This window comes from Paramacrobiotus metropolitanus, unplaced genomic scaffold (genome assembly GCF_019649055.1).
Source record: "Paramacrobiotus metropolitanus isolate TYO unplaced genomic scaffold, Prichtersi_v1.0 Parri_scaffold0000144, whole genome shotgun sequence".
NCBI classification, from domain to species: Eukaryota; Metazoa; Tardigrada; class Eutardigrada; order Parachela; family Macrobiotidae; genus Paramacrobiotus; species Paramacrobiotus metropolitanus.
The window spans coordinates 148,074-165,299 of NW_026570364.1; the positions used below are offsets into that span (position 1 = coordinate 148,074).

A 17,226-nucleotide genomic window follows, 5' to 3' on the forward strand; every position below is an offset into this window, starting at 1 on the left:
GGATAAACGTATTTTTGTCGAAGCCATTTTTCTATAAAGGATGATCTCTTAGATTACATGTATATATCCTATTTTCTAAAATATTTTTTTATTTATGTTTGCAGAATAGTTTTAAAGACGCAGTTCCTTCTACTTTGGATGTGGCCGACTGACGATAAGAAAATCATTTTTAATTTTAATCTACTCACATTATTTTTATTTATTTGACTCACACTCACATTATTCCGAAATGTCATTAAGATTTTAATTTGCGTTTTTATACTTATTTGTGTATCCGTATTTGGAATTTTACTAAAGAGACAATTTTTTATAGCGGAATGCCGAAAAGAGGTTTAATTTTTGCCAGCAGAACAGCAGTTCGGCATTGCACGTACACAATAAACCAAGCGCGGCAAAATAATAAAAGATTGCGCAATCCCAATTGCAATTATGGTAAAATAAATGCAAATGCATTTCTTGTGAATTTTCCCGCGCATTTGCGGCACGAAGGGAATGATTGTAGCGCGATTGCATTACTGTTTGCGGAAGTCTTTGGGGATTTTGATGGCGTTTCCGCGCGCAAGTGCCAGTAGCGCTTTTTTATAGTCTCCAGATGTTTCAGCCTGTAACCCAAAATTCACAAAATAAGTTCGTAAAAAATATTTTTCCTAGTATTTACTGTATGTATGGGTTATTGTTGTTGAATCTTGTATTATAAAAGATTTTACCTCGATCAGTTTTTCCAGGGATTGCTTGTGAAGCCGTTGATATTCGTCGGCAATGCGACCCAGATCCACTTCGGAACGGGAGACGATGACGAAATTCAGCTTCTTCTCGTTGGTTCCCAATCCTTTGGTGGCTCCCACAAGTTGATCGCAGAAAAATTCCGCTTTATTTTTAATCACTTTGACTGCAAACAAAGGCCACAAAAATCATTTTTCAATAATCTGCGACACCAATAGTAAATTATTTTTTATACATAATGCCGGAAATTGATCTTAATAATATATTCTCCAAATATGCATATACAGGGTCCATTTTTGCGTCAAGCAAGCAGAAGATACGAGTACAGATCGTATCTTGTATGTGATGCTGTGTATTTTCTAAAGATCAGTTAAAAAAATCTGGTCACTTAAATAAGTAAAGACCTGGTCACTTCCGGTTCTGCAATTAAAGAAAATTAAACTCCCTTAAATGTTGAATAAAACTATTTTTTTGCTCTCGCATTTTTCATTTCAAAAAATATTACAAATTTTTGTGTAAGCAAATACTACATAATTCCTTTGTGCGGTTGGAAAACCGAATAACGCGATCAAGTACTCAGTATTCGCCATAAGCTACCCACTGTACTACGCTTATCACTATACGAGCATAAGAGTATGCAAATACGAGCACCAAACTTTGAAGTAGTTGTCCAATATAAAGTGCATGAGCTTGATTCTTTGCAATTTGAACCACATACTTAGCGCCAAAAATCCTTTCTCGTCATCTCCCTTCATCTCGTCAATGACGGCCTGCTCGATGGTCATCTTGGCCACCATCTGGAAACGCTGGAAAACCTTGCGCAGATGCACGAAGCTGCGCGTGGCGAAAATGCCGACATATGTGCCCATGTTGGTGCCGGGTCGCTTGGGACCGGATTCGAACAGCGCCCGCGCGTCGGCCAGCACATCGTAGCCGCGTTCAGCGTGCTCTTGATCCCGGCCACCCTAGATTGTTAATTAAAACGTAATGTTACATATATAACATTTGTGTAACTGGTGTTGAAAACCAAAATAACATACGATGTAAATGCAACTCGCATACAAATGTTACTCGGACAATGTGACTCACAAAATACTCGTACATAAAACAAAATTTGTGCGCGAGGGAAGGGAATACCATAAAAAAATTCAGATAAGTCCCTGGTACGAGGAAGCAATTTGCGCTTGGATAAGAAAACATCGGTCTAGACTAAGAAACCTTTTCCCCTATAATGCAGCATTTATTGGTTAAAACTAACTGTTTACCGATAGACAGGCGACCAGCAGCTGTTCGTATGCTCCATTTGTAACCTTTCGCACATCCTCAACTGCATCGGTGTTAAATTCTGAAAAAATACAGTCTGTATACTTCCGATTTGCATAGATGCAATTTGATTAAAACTGAAGGTACTCTGTATTTAAGAATAGGAGAGTGTTTAATAAAGGAACTTACTGGAGCGATAGACTTCTTGGATTTGATGCAGCTGTTCGTTGGTGCGCGTAAAGGCAATGGTGTTCAGCAGGGTGTGGTCTTTACCCTGAAGAAAACTTATTTGCGCTTCCGACTCAATAATTTATTCAGGTTTATTTTCAAATTTTTGAATTATGAAGAATCTGATGTGATAAGACTAAGCAAAACACTTTCTACAGGCAATAAGGTTGACGTGCAACCGCCATAAGTGGAATACTTGCAACAATATGCAAGAAACAATGGACATCTGCATCACCGGTCGGTTGCTCGTGCTGTTCAGTTATATGCTGCTTATATCGGTGTAAGAATTCCCGCACAAACAATGCATTTACCTTGACCGCATCGTGCAACATAATGGCATCGTTTAGAGCCGGTGACTGCATCAGCGTAACGATCACATCTTCGAAATCGCCGGATGTCTCCGATTTCAACACCGAAATCAGTTCCTGCAAGCAATAGAAATGTTTTGCCATAACAAATTGGCGTTTTTTACTACTGCAACCATTACCCATATTGGCGTTTTATTATTACAAACTTAATTAAATTTTATAATGCGGCATTGCTGTTTTTGACAAAACATGCGGTTCAGGATTGAAGTAATGTCGTTCACTGTACCTTTCGAAATCGCTGTTCATAAGCTTGAGCAATCGCTTGTCTTTGTTTGAAGGTGCGATTGCATAAAATGTCGATCACCGCTTGCTCATCGCAACCTACAAAATTAACACGGTTCTGAAGCTATCACAGCAGTCAAGCGCACTAAAATCAAAGCACAAAATTGCACAATCCTACAACATTAATGCATAGGTAGTATACACCCATTATACAGTATACAAAAATATCATGCGTACTTCGGGTTTTATTGCTTGTTCAACGCGGTCACAACAATCAAAGGCATTTTTAACACTCGCACTCCCACGGGGTACGCTACGTGAATTATACTACGCGGTTTGAAAATTTTGCAGTTACTTTTGCGAAGATTGATAGTGAAAATACTTTGCAGTATTAAATATGTCAAAATACTATTAAAGGCGAATATCCGTTCTTCCATCTTATACAAGACTAATTCCCACAATAACGCCAATAAATGCGAAATGCGGATAATCATTTACCTTTTCCTTTAACGGCTTTCTCAATGTCTTCCGCATCCTGCACGTGGTTGAAATGCTGATGCGGATACACAGTGGGCCAGTCGGCTGATTCCATTTCCGGTTAAGGTTTTTTATATAATGATTAATGCGAGCAGGATACCAGCCAGCCGATGCACAGTACGCGCACGACGAAGATAATCTTCAGGTGTTAGGAGAAGAACACGACCAGCTGCTGCTGCACAACTGAACGCCCCATCGAATGTCAAGTACAACTATAAAATTTTCCAACCTCGGCAGTCTGGCTGGTAAAGTCAACACAATGACATAAACCGTCATTACGCTCGCAGGCAATTTTTCCGCGGCACCTGTATAGAAAACTCGTCCAGACAACACTTCGCCGGCACTGGAAATATGCGCGCTGGAGATGTTATGTATGTACTCGTACATTATTCCGAGTACCGTGATTTTATTTGAAGGGGTGTGGTACGTGTGAATGTATTCATGTATTTAATGGGTATTTCAATGTGTCGAACATGTCTTGCCGGTAGGTTTTTAACAGGCACTTATAACGGTAGAAATTTACAAAAAAATGCGGCAGACTGTAAAATCGAACGCATATACGAAAGAATATGTTTTGTTTCAGTTGAAGTACGGATTATAGATTTGTCGATTAACGGGGATGCCGCAGCTGAATCGAGACGTCTTTGAAAATTAATGTAAATTATTAATTCCAGTATTAAATTACCAGAATGGACAGGTCTAAAACTTTATGACCAGCATGTGGTAATACGTAGGTAGTATTCAAACTGCACGATATGATTATATAGCAAATGATGCGTATTAAATCCGTGGCTAAGATTGTATGGTTGTGATGAAAAAAAACCCAGCATTCTTATCAAAAATTATTTTTTCATGATCAAGAAAGATAACTTCGCGATGCTCACTTAGCGCACAGTACTCAGCAAAATTAATATCGGTATAACCATAAGCCTTTTGGTGCATCTGCATGTAGTTGCCAACGTACAGGGCCAGCTAATGCCACTAACCTACGATTTCCATAGTATACTGTAAATAACAGAAACTCATCCTGCAACGGATTCAGCTTATCAGGAGGATTGTTGAACTACAATTTATAATTATGACATAAAATGCATCGCAGAGGCTTTTAATACCGGACTGCTGATCAAAAGGAAAAAAATCAAACATTTCCGTGAGAAAATAGCAAAGAACGTTATTTTTAAAATATTGACTGATCATGAACAGTACTTAAGTTTAATTTTTACCGATTCCATGCCGCTAGACTACGATATCTATGTTACGTATGGAAACATGTTCCACAACCAGCTGTGTTTCAAGTGTTTCGCAAAATTAATAGAATAATCCAAATAAATGCACATAATTTTAGTACGTCGTTTGTTTCAGGAATGGCACAGCTTTCTGTGAATTGTTGGAGGTCAAATGGGAAATGGAAACTCATGGGAAATGCTTTGGAATCTTGATGGCGTTACCGCGAGCCAAAGCCAGCAATGCTTTCTTGTAGTTTCCAGATGTTTCGGACTATTCAAAAACATCTTGCGCTAATCAGTCAGTAATTTTATAATTTTATACTAAATCAGTTAAGTATTTAACGACGTTGCGGTACTAATTCAACTTACATTGTTAGCAACGGAAATGTAGGTATATGGTGCACATACATACCTCGATTAACTTTTCCAGTGATTGCTTATGCAGACGCTGATATTCATCGGCAATGCGTCCCAGATCAATCTCAGAGCGGGACACGATGACGAAATTCAGTTTCTTCTCGTCCGTACCCAGTCCTTTCGTAGCCGCCACCAGCTGGTCGCTGAAAAACTCCGCCCTTTTCCTTGCCGCCTTGACTACAATTATAAATTGCACTTGATGTTTTCCGGATAAGCAAAAATATTACGTTTTAGCACAAATGCAATTTTAATGACTACGACTCGTTTCTGTTGCACATAATTTATCTAAAATTCTCAACATGTACCCCCGTTTGGATTCACTAATGATGTGCCACTTCTCTACATTTTCACTCCGAATACCAGGTTACCTTCGGTTGTATCATGACAGATGTAATACAACTTAATACCAAAAACATAGTACATACTGAATGCTAAAAACCCTTTTTCATCGTCGCCTTTCATTGCATCGGTAACATGTTGCTCGATGGACTTTTTGGCGATAATTTGGAAACGATGGAAGACCTTGCGCAGATGCGTAAAGCTGCGCGTTGCGAAGATGCCGGTATAGGTGGGCGAGTCTACTTTGGATCCGAACAGAGCCCGTGCGTCGTCCAACACGCTCTGGTCACCGCGAGACGCACTTTCCCGATCGCGTTCTTGCTGTTGCATACAAAAAATATTTGTAAATTAAGTTCAAAGGATGCACGATTTTTCTGTAACCTTCTCTTACCATAAAGCAGTTTCTCAATAACTGTTCGTATAGTTGACCTTTCGTAACCTTTTTCAGCTCCTCCAAAGGGTCCTTGTTGAATTCTGCATCAAGTAGATTATTAAAGTTTCGTCAGAAAATTTCAAGAAAGCGTTAATTCGTACTGGAACCATAGACTTCCAACAGTTCGCGTATTTGACTGTGGTTGCGCGTGAAGGCGATCATGTTCAGCAAGCCATGGTCTTTATTCTGTAAACCGATTTCCGCATCTTTTAGGTGACAGATATATTAGACACAGATATAATGAAAGTAATAGTGTAATTGTGTGATTTTATTGGCATATAAAATAGCTATATTCGTTAATTTCTGTTTTTTAACTACGAAATTCTTTCAATTGTCGTTAGGTATTACGGTATGCACCCAAATATCGGTACGTCCGATTTAAGACCAGCCACTGGAATTGATTCAGCCTCACCTTGAACGCATCACGCAGCATAATGGCATCGTTTAGAGCCGGTGACTGCATCAGTGTCACAATCACGTCCTCGAAATCGCCGGATGTTTCCGATTTCAAAACACTAATAAGATCCTAAAGAACGAGCAGAAAGATTTAACGATATAGTAATGCTACGTGTATAATAACCCGGTGATGACTGAATTTGCCTAGTCTGTGCAATAAAATTTTGTGAAATACGTGTGTGGGCATTCAGTTCTGTTAATATTACATAAGTTCTATTGTATGAACTTTCGTAACACAACAACACAAGTTTTAAAATGTTGCCGTACCTTGCGGAAGCGCTGTTCATACGCCTGAGCTATTGCTTGTCGCTGATTAAATGTACGGTTGCAAAGAATGTTAATCACCGCTTGTTCGTCGCAACCTAAAAACGACGCGGGCATGTACAATTTGCGCTTTTTTTATTTGCTGCATAATATTGTTTTGAATAAAGATGCTGTGTACGTCGCCAACTAATACATCTAATTTCTGTACCCTTCGATTCGGAAGACGGTTTAGCTCAACCGCGATACAGGATAGATTAACTCAAATAAATTATTTTATAATAATATGTAAATAGCATATAGCATTTAAATTTTACAGTTTGGCGTAGGCTGTTTTGGGCACAAATAAATTTCAATGCAATCAAGCTTTCACAACAGCAGCGTATCAGAAAACTTGCAGATATCGGTTGATGTAAAAATATTTTCATGAAATTGCTAACCTATGTGATGAAAACGAAAGATTTGCTTGATTAAATTAAAGCAAAATATGGCACCAGCTACTGTTCTCGTAGGCCCTTTTAAGTTTTCACAGAGTTATGTAAAAATTCGTAGTGTAGTGGCCGGCAAAAGGTACGATCACCTTCTTCGGCGCAGTAAAGACGACGTGATGACCGAAAATTCAACCTACGCTCATGATAGTATTGATTTGATAACACGGCTTAATAAAAACTATTTTTATGAAAAATTTGATACTTCCTGCAATTTAAATTATTTATTAGTCTTAAAAGGAAAACCCGTATATGTATCGTACGTACGCACGCAGCAGAACACAAACAATCGAAGCTGAGCCGAATATGAATGCTGTAATTACTACCAAGCGTAGAAAACGCCGATGCAGTTTGCGCAACTCGCAATTTTATGAAAGTTTATGCGTTTTAACATTAACTGTATGAGAGCGATTTCTTTAAAAATAACTTTTTACCTCGTCCCTTAACCGCCTTCTCTATGTCATCCGCATCCTGGAAGTGGTTGAAATGCTGATGCGGATAGACAGTGGGCCAGTCGGTGATATTGTCCATTTCCGGTCAAAAACGGCTTTTTCAGATTGTTTCTAATTGCGCAAAGGTTACAAATCCTTTGTAGTACACAAAAGGCCCAGGGTGAATTTTTAATTTATTGACGGCAGAACGCCCCAGCTCGCTGCGTGAACAAACCGCATGAAAAATGTTGAACACACTGTAAAACTTCTCAACGGAACGGAAATGTCAATACATCGGTATATCGATCTTCACGTTGCGCTTGCAGGGAGTTCTTCTTCGCACCTGCCAAAACCTGTTTTCCAACAAACCACTGTGCAATATACTTTTGCAATTTTTACCGGTGCGCTTGTTGTGCAATTTGTTTAGGGGAGGTGTGGTATGTGTGAAAAGTATTTATGGGTGAACTATATGGCGAATAGTTCGTAACACCAGCGCCAGACTCTTGTAAAGTGGCACCTGGTTGCTTTGATGCTGCTCGACATTTCATCAGCTCATTATATTTGTATAGCGATTTATTGTAAATGCACCCATGAACAACAAAGCTTGATTGGTGAGTGAATGAACCGATTCTCGCCGGAAAAAGAAGAATGATGGTGCCTGTAAAACTGAGAAGGTAGATTTGAACTAAAATTTTGATTTTAAATCATAGTTATGTATATTTGACTGTAATGGTTTTCAGGTTTTTGTACCATAACACCCGTAAGTTGGAAATCGTAGTGTAGTGGTCGGCAGCTCGTCCAACCAATAATTTGCTTGTTATACCTATTGTCAGTCGTATAGAAATTGCATTTAGTAGAAGTATAGACAGTTGTTCGATACAGATGTGTCGAAGTTTACTAATTTTTTCACACTTATGTGACTGATTAGCCAAAAATATTTCCAAGCCATTGATGGCTTAGAAACGTAATTAATTAAGTTATATACTGTAGGCCATTTAATTTATCGATGCTTTGGTTTTAGAAATTACTCTGCCAACTTACTCAATTGATACTGTTGTGGTCGATTTTTCCTACATTAAAAAACAGTTTGCACTTAAAAAAATAAGAATGTACACAAAGAAATCTTGTTTGAAGGAAAAACGTACTTGCAAAGCTGCATAGATTTTATTAAGATCACTTCATTAGACTCAACGTCAAACTGTATGTTTTGAAATACTCATAAATATGCCGAATATAAAGCTGCTCACACTAACGTAGTGTTCCCTAGTTCAGTGTAATAACATAATATTAATTACCGTATACTATTAAAACAAATTAATTAGCAGTTATGTGTCATCCGAGCATGGTCCCATGGGGCACAATAATACCGACAATTATCAGAGGTAGCATGCAGCAAAAGCGCGCAGTGTGCCAAAATGTACGTTTTTGTATGCAGGTGATTAGAAGTTTAATCAGGCTCCATTTGTCAGTAATATCAGGAGTGATCCGGTCCTTGATGCTTTGTCAGCAGCGCCACGAGGAGACGTTTGTGATCACCGGATGTTTCCCGCTGTTCAATAAAATTTACGTTTAAATGCTATTAAAAAATCTTAATAAACACAATTTTGACTTTATTTCCAACCGCTAAAACCGCGTAACACGCCGATATGAACGCGCTGCGGGATCCCTACGTATTCGAAATTGTTAACTGACTGTACGAGTACAGTGTGTAGTACACTTACGCTCGACAATCAATCAGCACATACAAAATTCAAATTTTCCCGCTGAAAGTTCAAGCGTTCCTTAATATATTAAGATTAAGGTATTTTTAATTTTTTTAAGTAATAAAATTGCACAAAATTAACAAGATTTTAAGAATTCGGACAATAATACAGTATTTTGTTTTGCTTCGATTAAATGGTTTGGCTGTTACAGACTTCCCGTTTGATTAAGGGAAAGCTTGTGTACGAGTTATGGATGTTAATGACGTAGGAATACGTGAAGACGTACCTTTATGACAACTTCCAAAGAACTGCGGTAATTTTGCTGAAATTCTTGATTCACACGTTCTAGAAGATGATTATCCGCCAGATACACTATGGTTCTGGATAATGCCCGGTTGTTTGATTTGACAAAGGCATTGTGCAGCTGGTCCGCATAGAACCGGTAAGGATTTCTTATGTAATTTACTGCAACCAAATACAATCCGTAACGTCGCGGAAACGTGTTTCCTGCAGTATTTATTTCTTATTTCTACCATTTCCAGCTTATTCTAATTTATTTGTAAAATTGTATTAAGTCTGCAAATTTTCTCGATATAAAACACAGCACATGCCTCAAGTATATCTATATACGAATAAAATAAACATAAAAATAAGTAAATACAAACAAACATGGTGCGAATTCTTTTTTTACAGATTCGAGTACAGAGTACATCTCGGAATTAGGAATATTATATCACTCACTGCACATTAGACTTACCCAGCGTTAAAAATGCCTTCTGTTCGTTTGGATCATCGAATTCAAATTTGATTGATTCCTCTATCGTCATTCCGTCGGCAATTTGAGGGAAAATGTCGAATACTTGATGCAAATGCGGAATACTGCGATTGGTTAGGATTTCGATGTATTTTCTCGTATTGGCGTAGGCATGCTTAGGACCGCACTCGTACAGAGTCTGTGCATCGAACAGCGGATCATCCGACAAAATGTTGTCGGTTTCGCGGGCTTTCTGTAATTCAAAATTTTTTTTTAAATAATTCAAAGGCGCTGATGGTTTATTGCGGTTGCTTGTTTACTTTAACATAAAAGTTAAATTTGAATATTGTTATATTTGCTAATTTTGCGTTTTAAATTGTTGCAGTTCTTTGACCTCAGCAACTGTGTAAGCCGGTGCATATATTAATACCCGGGCCTCAATTACTAACCATCAAAATGCAATATAAAAGCTCCCGGTGATGGCCACGGGGCTTCAGCTCCGACGCAATATCGTCTTTCAATAATCGATTCTGTTCTAAAAAGCAAATAAATCATTGTACACGTTATACAATCCATGTTGACCCATGTCGTTAGTAGCGTACTTCGGCTGTAAGTAATTTCCGTTCCGAATACGAGGTTCTCGTATTTACTTCCGATGATAATACCATTTACCAAATCCATGTCTTTCTTCTTTCCCTATAGATTTAAAAAAACATAACAACAGATTACATCCAGTAGGCCAACGTTTACTTTTCTCCTATAATTGAAAAAGACCAAAAAATCAGGAAAAGTTACGTAGTATACACTATACAGTAAAGAGTGGCTCATTTTGTAATACTTTTGTGACCACTTCTATGCTTGTATTACTGTAGTTTGTGACAAATCGTTGTTTACAACGTAATAACAAAACTCTTTAAAAACTTTTCAAAAAATCAGCGATTTGATAGATAAATAAATCTGCACAAGAAAAGGATTTGCTTTTGCATGTGGTTCACAAAGAACTGACGATCACAAATACAGTAACTGATGAATGTTATAGTCTTATATATAAAACTAAAATACTTTTGTTTATGCGTTACATTTCGGTAAAAATATTTTTAATTTGGCGCAAAAAATAGGCAAGTACCTTTAACGCTTCGTGTAACACGAAAGCATCTGTATCACTGGAGTCTTGCATTAAAAATTCCAAAATCTCTTTAAAATCACCGGATGTTTCCGAGCGGAGGACATCTAATAACGGCTGCAAAAGAGCCCAATTTCATTATCGTACCCCGGAGTGTGCGTGCCACAGCTGATGCGCACGCGGCAGCCGGCGACTCGTATATTGATCAGATTGTTCATTCATTGTGCCAGCGCATGTAGTGGTCAGTTGTTTCCGGTTGTTAGCCACTTGCACGGGGGACGGGCTAATCAACGCCGGGCCGCGGCTATTTACCGCCTCATGATTCTCCAAATGTGGCCAGTAAATTATCGATCGCCGTGTTTAACAGCCAGCATTTTGGGGAAATTAGAATTTCTACTGCTGCACGAGATATATACACGGCAGCAATCAATAGACCATCAATCATGCCAGCAAAGTGCCTGGTTGTATACAGACGACAAGGCGCGCTTCGTCAATATGGTGTAGATGTATTAACAGAAAATGGAGTACGTGTTAGTAAATTGTGTACCTTGTTATACTGGCGTCGGTAGGCGCGCTGTAATTCCGCACGTTCCTCCACTCTCAGCCGGGATAATGCGTCAATGATGGTCTTCTCATCGGTACCTAGTCATTACCGACACCAAACTTAAAGCGCACCCGATGCGGTACATTGGCGTTTTCTCACTGGGAAGAAACGCTCAAACCGGCAATTACGTAATGCACTATTCATGGGCAACTAGCGCGACGCATCATATGTGATTAAAGTTTAATGCAGACGCTTTCGCTCTACTTAATTATACTGCTGCATGTACGCCGGTAATTGCAAGCCTTGTAAGTACACATAGAAGGAGCGCAGATTTACATTAGTGTCTGCTTAGTTTAATAAACTTCAAAAAATAAACAATCCCCGTTTTCTATAATAACAAGAATGGAAAATAAAATAATAATTTAACCTGCACATGTCCAATTAATTGCCAATTTAATGTAATAAATTTGATATTTAGTTTCGGATAAGGTTTAAAATAACAAACACGAAAATTCCGGAAACTTCAGAAGTAAGAAATATTGTAGCGCTAACAAGACTGCAGCGCACTGCTGAACAACATGTGTAAATTAGCAGCATTAAAAAATCCCACCTAATCCTTTGACCGCCTTATGTATCCGTTCGGCTTCCCGTTCATAGTCAGCGGACGACAGCATGTTGTCACCATTAACCGCCTCATGGTTAATTAATCCGTTCTTCATCATCGGAAGCGCAGATTCCTCCGTGCGCTGTATATAGATTTTGTACCGATATGAATTAACAATCACTTGTTACACAGCGTCTTTAAAATTCCGCGACGGCGCACATCTGACATTGTAAGCGCCCTTTAACCGTCTCACAGACCAAACAAGACGTCGGAAAAAAACAACACCGAGCGCTGAGTAATTTGCTGCTACTGGGGTGATGAGGAAACAGGTTTGTTACTCACACGATCAGCGTAGGTGGCTCATTCGAGGGGCGCAGTATATGACAGCGCATATATATACAGATACACATAATATGTACATATATATATGTGCAACCTGCACACTAAACGTCTCCGGCAAAATCCCGCCTAGAGAATTTAATCAATAATACAGCGCAGTGATGGGCAAGTTGGCAACTGTCAGTTCACGTGCCGTACCGTCGTCTCTGATTAGTCAAATGAGATCTTGTATGGTTATGTGCCAGGGAGACGCGGAGAATGGGATAAGGATCAATAGGGATGCTGGTGCAGTGCACCGCGGCCAATTTTACAATGATGAGGAATTTCTTTGCCAGCCGGATCCTGTCAGTATTGCGGCGAGGCTGGCTCACTGCGGCAGCGGCGGCCATTTGGGTTGTGTGTGCGGGGGTTTTAGATTTTGGAAATGTAAACAGCGGGCCCAAAATCTAAACAAACGCCACTGAAAATAGACCGCACACATACACACTGTGTATGTATACGCTCGCCCTGTTGTGTGTCAATATCGATTACTAAGCGCGGCTTCGAGTGGCCGCTTGGCACTTTTTTCATTCGGATGAAATGGAGCCACTTGAACAATACAAACGACGCAAGAGGCGATTTCGCGGTAGTAATACTTTTTTATTACTGTTTGGTTTGTTACTGGACTCACCAGATAACCAAAAATTACAGAAATTTACTGACACATTAAGAAAACTAAAATTGCGGGATTTTTTCATAATAAAAGGACGCTTGTCTTATCCAATTGCCAACCCGAGCCTAAAAGAATTACAGAGTTTTTCATGTGCGCCATATTACGTAGCTTAATAGGACATTATTGTGACCTTTTGTACGCCGCTTGAACTGAAGAGCGCACCCTTGAACAATGGCGATAAGCAAACATATTACTTTTTTCATTACTTTTTAAGGCGACCGGCTTTTGATGTGGATATAATCGAAGGGACTGCAAGTGAAACGGAAGAAATCCAACATGACGTGTCACGCTCGAAACTATTCAACTATGCGCCATCAAATTTCGGGAGCGGACATTGTCAGCTTTTTACGCAATCGAATACAGCATCGGTTGCATAAGCCATAATTCACCATTATTGTCGATTGGTGACCTACAGATACATTATAGTGTAAACATTATTTATTATTATCAAAGGATGCTTTTACAGTTAGATACCTAATACATAATAGTTACTCGGCTTTTCAACAGTTCACATAAAATATGAGAATATTTTTATTCATCATCTTGTGCGAAGTACCAAAAATCAACAAATCAAACTGCAAAATTTGTCCCCGTTTCATCGCTCACTAAAGGTGGCGAGAGACCTTTGTGCGTAGTCTTGATCTGCCGTAAATCTGATGCTACTTTTTGGTGATCCAAAGAAGTCTCCTGCAGCTGTACTTGTATGTCAGAATATACGCAAAGAAAAAATCCTACTAGGTTAAAAGCTCGGTAATTTTTACGTATCCGGTAGCGAAAACAATTGATGAATAACGGTTACCTAATGATTTTCATAGTTGCACCTCTGGAAATGTAATGAGAAATCCTCATACAGTACACACTATCGACTTGACTTGAAAGCAGGGAAGATGGTGTTAGTGTGTTGTACGAGTATATACAGCACATGTATTCGTATATTTCGCAGGCATTTCCAAAAGGGTTTATAGCCCTACAATCGGCAAATTAAAGCAGTGAATTGTGACAAAAATAGCTGAATTGTAGAAATTCTGAGATCTGAATTAGTGGTAGCGACAGAGGCTAGCAGCGCATGTATTAGTTATGGAATCTGCGACATAAATGCGTACTATTCCAGATTACATAAAGTATTGATCGAATAATCTCGATTGTCTTTATATTGCTATCCTACTCCTACCAGCATTGATCGGACGAGGAAGTGGACCAGTGGAGACTTGCACAGTGCAGTTTCGTTTATGCAAAATTAATCTGCGTATTGCAGGGAGCCAGCCAGATACCAGCATGCACAATCTGCCGTTTGCGTCCTTACTCGGTGTTATGTGCTTTGCTGTCATCAATGGCGTTCTCTTGCCAAATCACGGTAAGAACCTGCGTTTTTGTTTCGCTAACTTTATGGTAAGACGCGTACTTCAAGTATCTGAGGTGGTCTAGACAGCTTGCGTATTGCAGATGCCAGCAAAGCTGACAGGATTTCAGACTTCGAACCAACAGAGCATACGTTCCGCCTGGCGAACTATTATCAAGACGGTATGGTTTTACAATGCGGAGAGCCCCCCGCTTGGATCTGGGGATATGGACAACCAGGAGAGGGTGTTGACATTGTGATGGATGTGGATATAATTTCGACACGTGTTAACGGTACATTGTTATAATTTTCTTTTCACGACATTGTCGAAGTGGCATGGTTTTATGATGTTTGTGACATTATTAGAACACGGGATCTGGGCAGCCGATCTGTGGTTAATGCCGTGCTATAATGAAACTTTCGATCTCGAAATTTCGCAGTATATTCGAAAGACGAAGAAGGTGACGACCATCTATCTGCGAAATGTGCGATTTGGAGAAGTGTGGCTGTGCAGTGGTCAGAGTAATATGGCGTTTCCCGTTGACCAGGGACGTCACCGTGAGTATTACAAAATTTCTACTAAAAACACGTGGTGCTTTAGTGCTTTAACATCCACAACAAACGGGCTAAACCCTCGACCATTACAATGCAACTGTTGTAGTAATAAACCAGTAAAAAAACAGTCTGCAGTCATATTCCTCTAAATGGGAAGTCAAGTGAAAGCACAGTATAATTTCTCAGTACTCTCCGAAGTTCAGGACTAGTTCCTTAATAGGTTACCAGCTCAGGTGTTTTTCAGCTATAGTGGTTTGGTTTTATACTTACGTTTGGTAAATTGGTGTCAACATTTGAAGTTTCTTGTAACTTAGATGTTTAACGGCACGAATGAACTGGAAGCTTCAACTCGGCTCGATCTCTTCAAAGTAATGAGAATCCTCCCTTCGGAATCGCCACACCCGCTAAAAGAACCCACAATTATGCTCAACTGGACGAGGGCTAATCCACAGGTCCTGCGGGAATTTTCGGCAGTCTGCTGGGCAACAGTGCGCCGTATCTACGAAGATCTGCGGAATCGATTTAGTACGTTCCTCGCTCCTTGTAAATGGGTGTTCCGTGGTAACCTTTACATTACCAGCATGCTTTTAATTCACAGATGATTCTGTCCCCATGGGACTGGTCGGAGCGTACTACGATGGTACACCAATCCGTGCCTGGTCTCCACCTCAGGTATTCAGCAAGTGCCGTTCCACCACCAGCACAACGAACAGCAGCGAAAATCAGTTTAAGGGCCCGGAAAAAGACTCCGTACTGTGGAATGCGATGCTTGCGCCTTTGAAGTTTATGACCTTTAAAGCCATACTGTGGTACCAAGGGGAATCGGATGCCGCTCTACATCCGGATGCTTATGCCTGCATGTTTGAGAACTTTATTTCCACATGGAGAGAATCGCTTACGTACTGGAGTAAAACGACGCCCTTTGGATTTGTGCAGATCGGCTGCCAAAATAACGAGTCAATACCGGATGGAACGGCGTTAGTCCGCTGGCATCAAACGGCCGATTACGGTTACGTTCCGCAGAAGAAGTTGTTACGAACTTTCATGGCCGTGGCTATGGACCTCCCGGACCCACATTCGCCCTATGGATCGTAAGTGGAATTTAGGACAATATTGTCGTTCCGCCACATATTACTGCTAAAATGCAAGCTGCGGAAACACTCGATTCTCTGATTATTATGTACAAAGCCTGCGCGTGTAAAAACCAGTGCGACCATATGGTGCAAAACCGATTTTCGGAAAGAAGACTAGGGTAAACGAAATCGGGATTTACCGTGCAACAATGTGCACGATCGATCAGTTTTATCACTGATGCTTAGTCACATGGTCTACTGGTCTAGCTATTTCACGAAAATATAACGTTTTTGTATGTATAGTGTTATATGCCTTGTACAGAATTCATCCGAGGTACAAAGAGGAGATTGCGCAGCGTCTGTACACCGGAATTATGTCCGTTGTGTACTACGTGCACAAACCCTTTCAAGGTCCCTTTCCGCGACGTATTCAGCTGGTGGATCGGCATGTTTTCATTCAGTACGACCAAAGCATTAACTTCATATGGAATAGCACGGACACATTTGAAGTAGGTTTTATTAGTCTCTGAAATTTGCATCGCATTTAAAAGGTCAATTTTTGGAGGTGTGCTGTGAAGTGGATATAACGGGTTCCGACAGCTGGAAACGTTGCAGAGGGTGGCACGCAGTCACCAGCGAATTTACCACAGGAGGTGATGAAGTCAAGCTCAAAACAGGTCCGTGCAGGGATAGGGCACGCTTTGTCCGGTATGCGTGGAAGTTGACGCCCTGCGCATATAAGAACTGTCGGGTCTATGCCACCGATGATCTGGGTGATGAGCGAGGGCTACCAGGCCCACCATTCGTTTTACCAACGAACTGGATATCTGAGCAGTAGCGGACGTTTTTTTCAACAGTGCTTGCAATGTGAGTCTTTGGCAGCATAAAAAATTATCACACAGAAGCGTTTTGTATCTCATTTTATGCTATTGAAGTTTCGGATGATTGTGCAATTAGCAAGCGAGACATCAGCCAATTTCTATAATTATACTATGCTATTTTATGCTATTCTGTTTCGGATGATTGTGCAATTAGCAAACGAGACGTCAACGAACTTCTATAACTAAAACACGGCCGTTTATTTTATG

The 17,226-nt window shown here is 40.0% G+C and overlaps 4 protein-coding genes across 4 annotated transcripts; 1 reads left to right on the plus strand and 3 right to left on the minus strand.

Moving 5' to 3' along the window:
- Positions 1-318: 318 nt before the first annotated feature.
- On the minus strand, positions 319-3,559 carry LOC129599348 (annexin A2-like). The gene is made up of 8 exons (XM_055497566.1): positions 3,303-3,559; positions 2,809-2,903; positions 2,526-2,639; positions 2,176-2,260; positions 1,989-2,068; positions 1,442-1,688; positions 708-889; positions 319-602 (listed from the first exon to the last, which is right to left on the minus strand). The coding sequence occupies exons 1-8, from the start codon at positions 3,394-3,396 to the stop codon at positions 513-515; spliced, it is 987 nt and encodes a 328-aa protein (XP_055353541.1). The 5' UTR covers positions 3,397-3,559; the 3' UTR covers positions 319-512.
- An 878-nt stretch (positions 3,560-4,437) lies between these two features.
- On the minus strand, positions 4,438-7,727 carry LOC129599365 (annexin A6-like). The gene is made up of 8 exons (XM_055497585.1): positions 7,396-7,727; positions 6,480-6,574; positions 6,169-6,282; positions 5,858-5,942; positions 5,715-5,797; positions 5,410-5,644; positions 4,980-5,161; positions 4,438-4,838 (listed from the first exon to the last, which is right to left on the minus strand). Exons 1-8 carry the CDS (start codon positions 7,490-7,492, stop codon positions 4,755-4,757), a joined length of 975 nt encoding a protein of 324 aa, XP_055353560.1. The 5' UTR covers positions 7,493-7,727; the 3' UTR covers positions 4,438-4,754.
- Positions 7,728-8,543: 816 nt separating this feature from the next.
- On the minus strand, positions 8,544-12,800 carry LOC129599362 (annexin A5-like). Its single transcript, XM_055497581.1, has 9 exons — positions 12,658-12,800; positions 12,127-12,588; positions 11,520-11,614; positions 10,976-11,089; positions 10,452-10,545; positions 10,299-10,384; positions 9,853-10,102; positions 9,382-9,560; positions 8,544-8,941 (listed from the first exon to the last, which is right to left on the minus strand). Exons 2-9 carry the CDS (start codon positions 12,236-12,238, stop codon positions 8,867-8,869), a joined length of 1,005 nt encoding a protein of 334 aa, XP_055353556.1. The 5' UTR covers positions 12,239-12,588; positions 12,658-12,800; the 3' UTR covers positions 8,544-8,866.
- A 1,646-nt stretch (positions 12,801-14,446) lies between these two features.
- Positions 14,447-16,976, plus strand: LOC129599395 (sialate O-acetylesterase-like). Its single transcript, XM_055497616.1, has 7 exons — positions 14,447-14,525; positions 14,615-14,803; positions 14,877-14,995; positions 15,380-15,590; positions 15,664-16,156; positions 16,461-16,647; positions 16,704-16,976. The coding sequence occupies exons 1-7, from the start codon at positions 14,447-14,449 to the stop codon at positions 16,974-16,976; spliced, it is 1,551 nt and encodes a 516-aa protein (XP_055353591.1).
- The last annotated feature ends 250 nt before the right edge of the window (positions 16,977-17,226 follow it).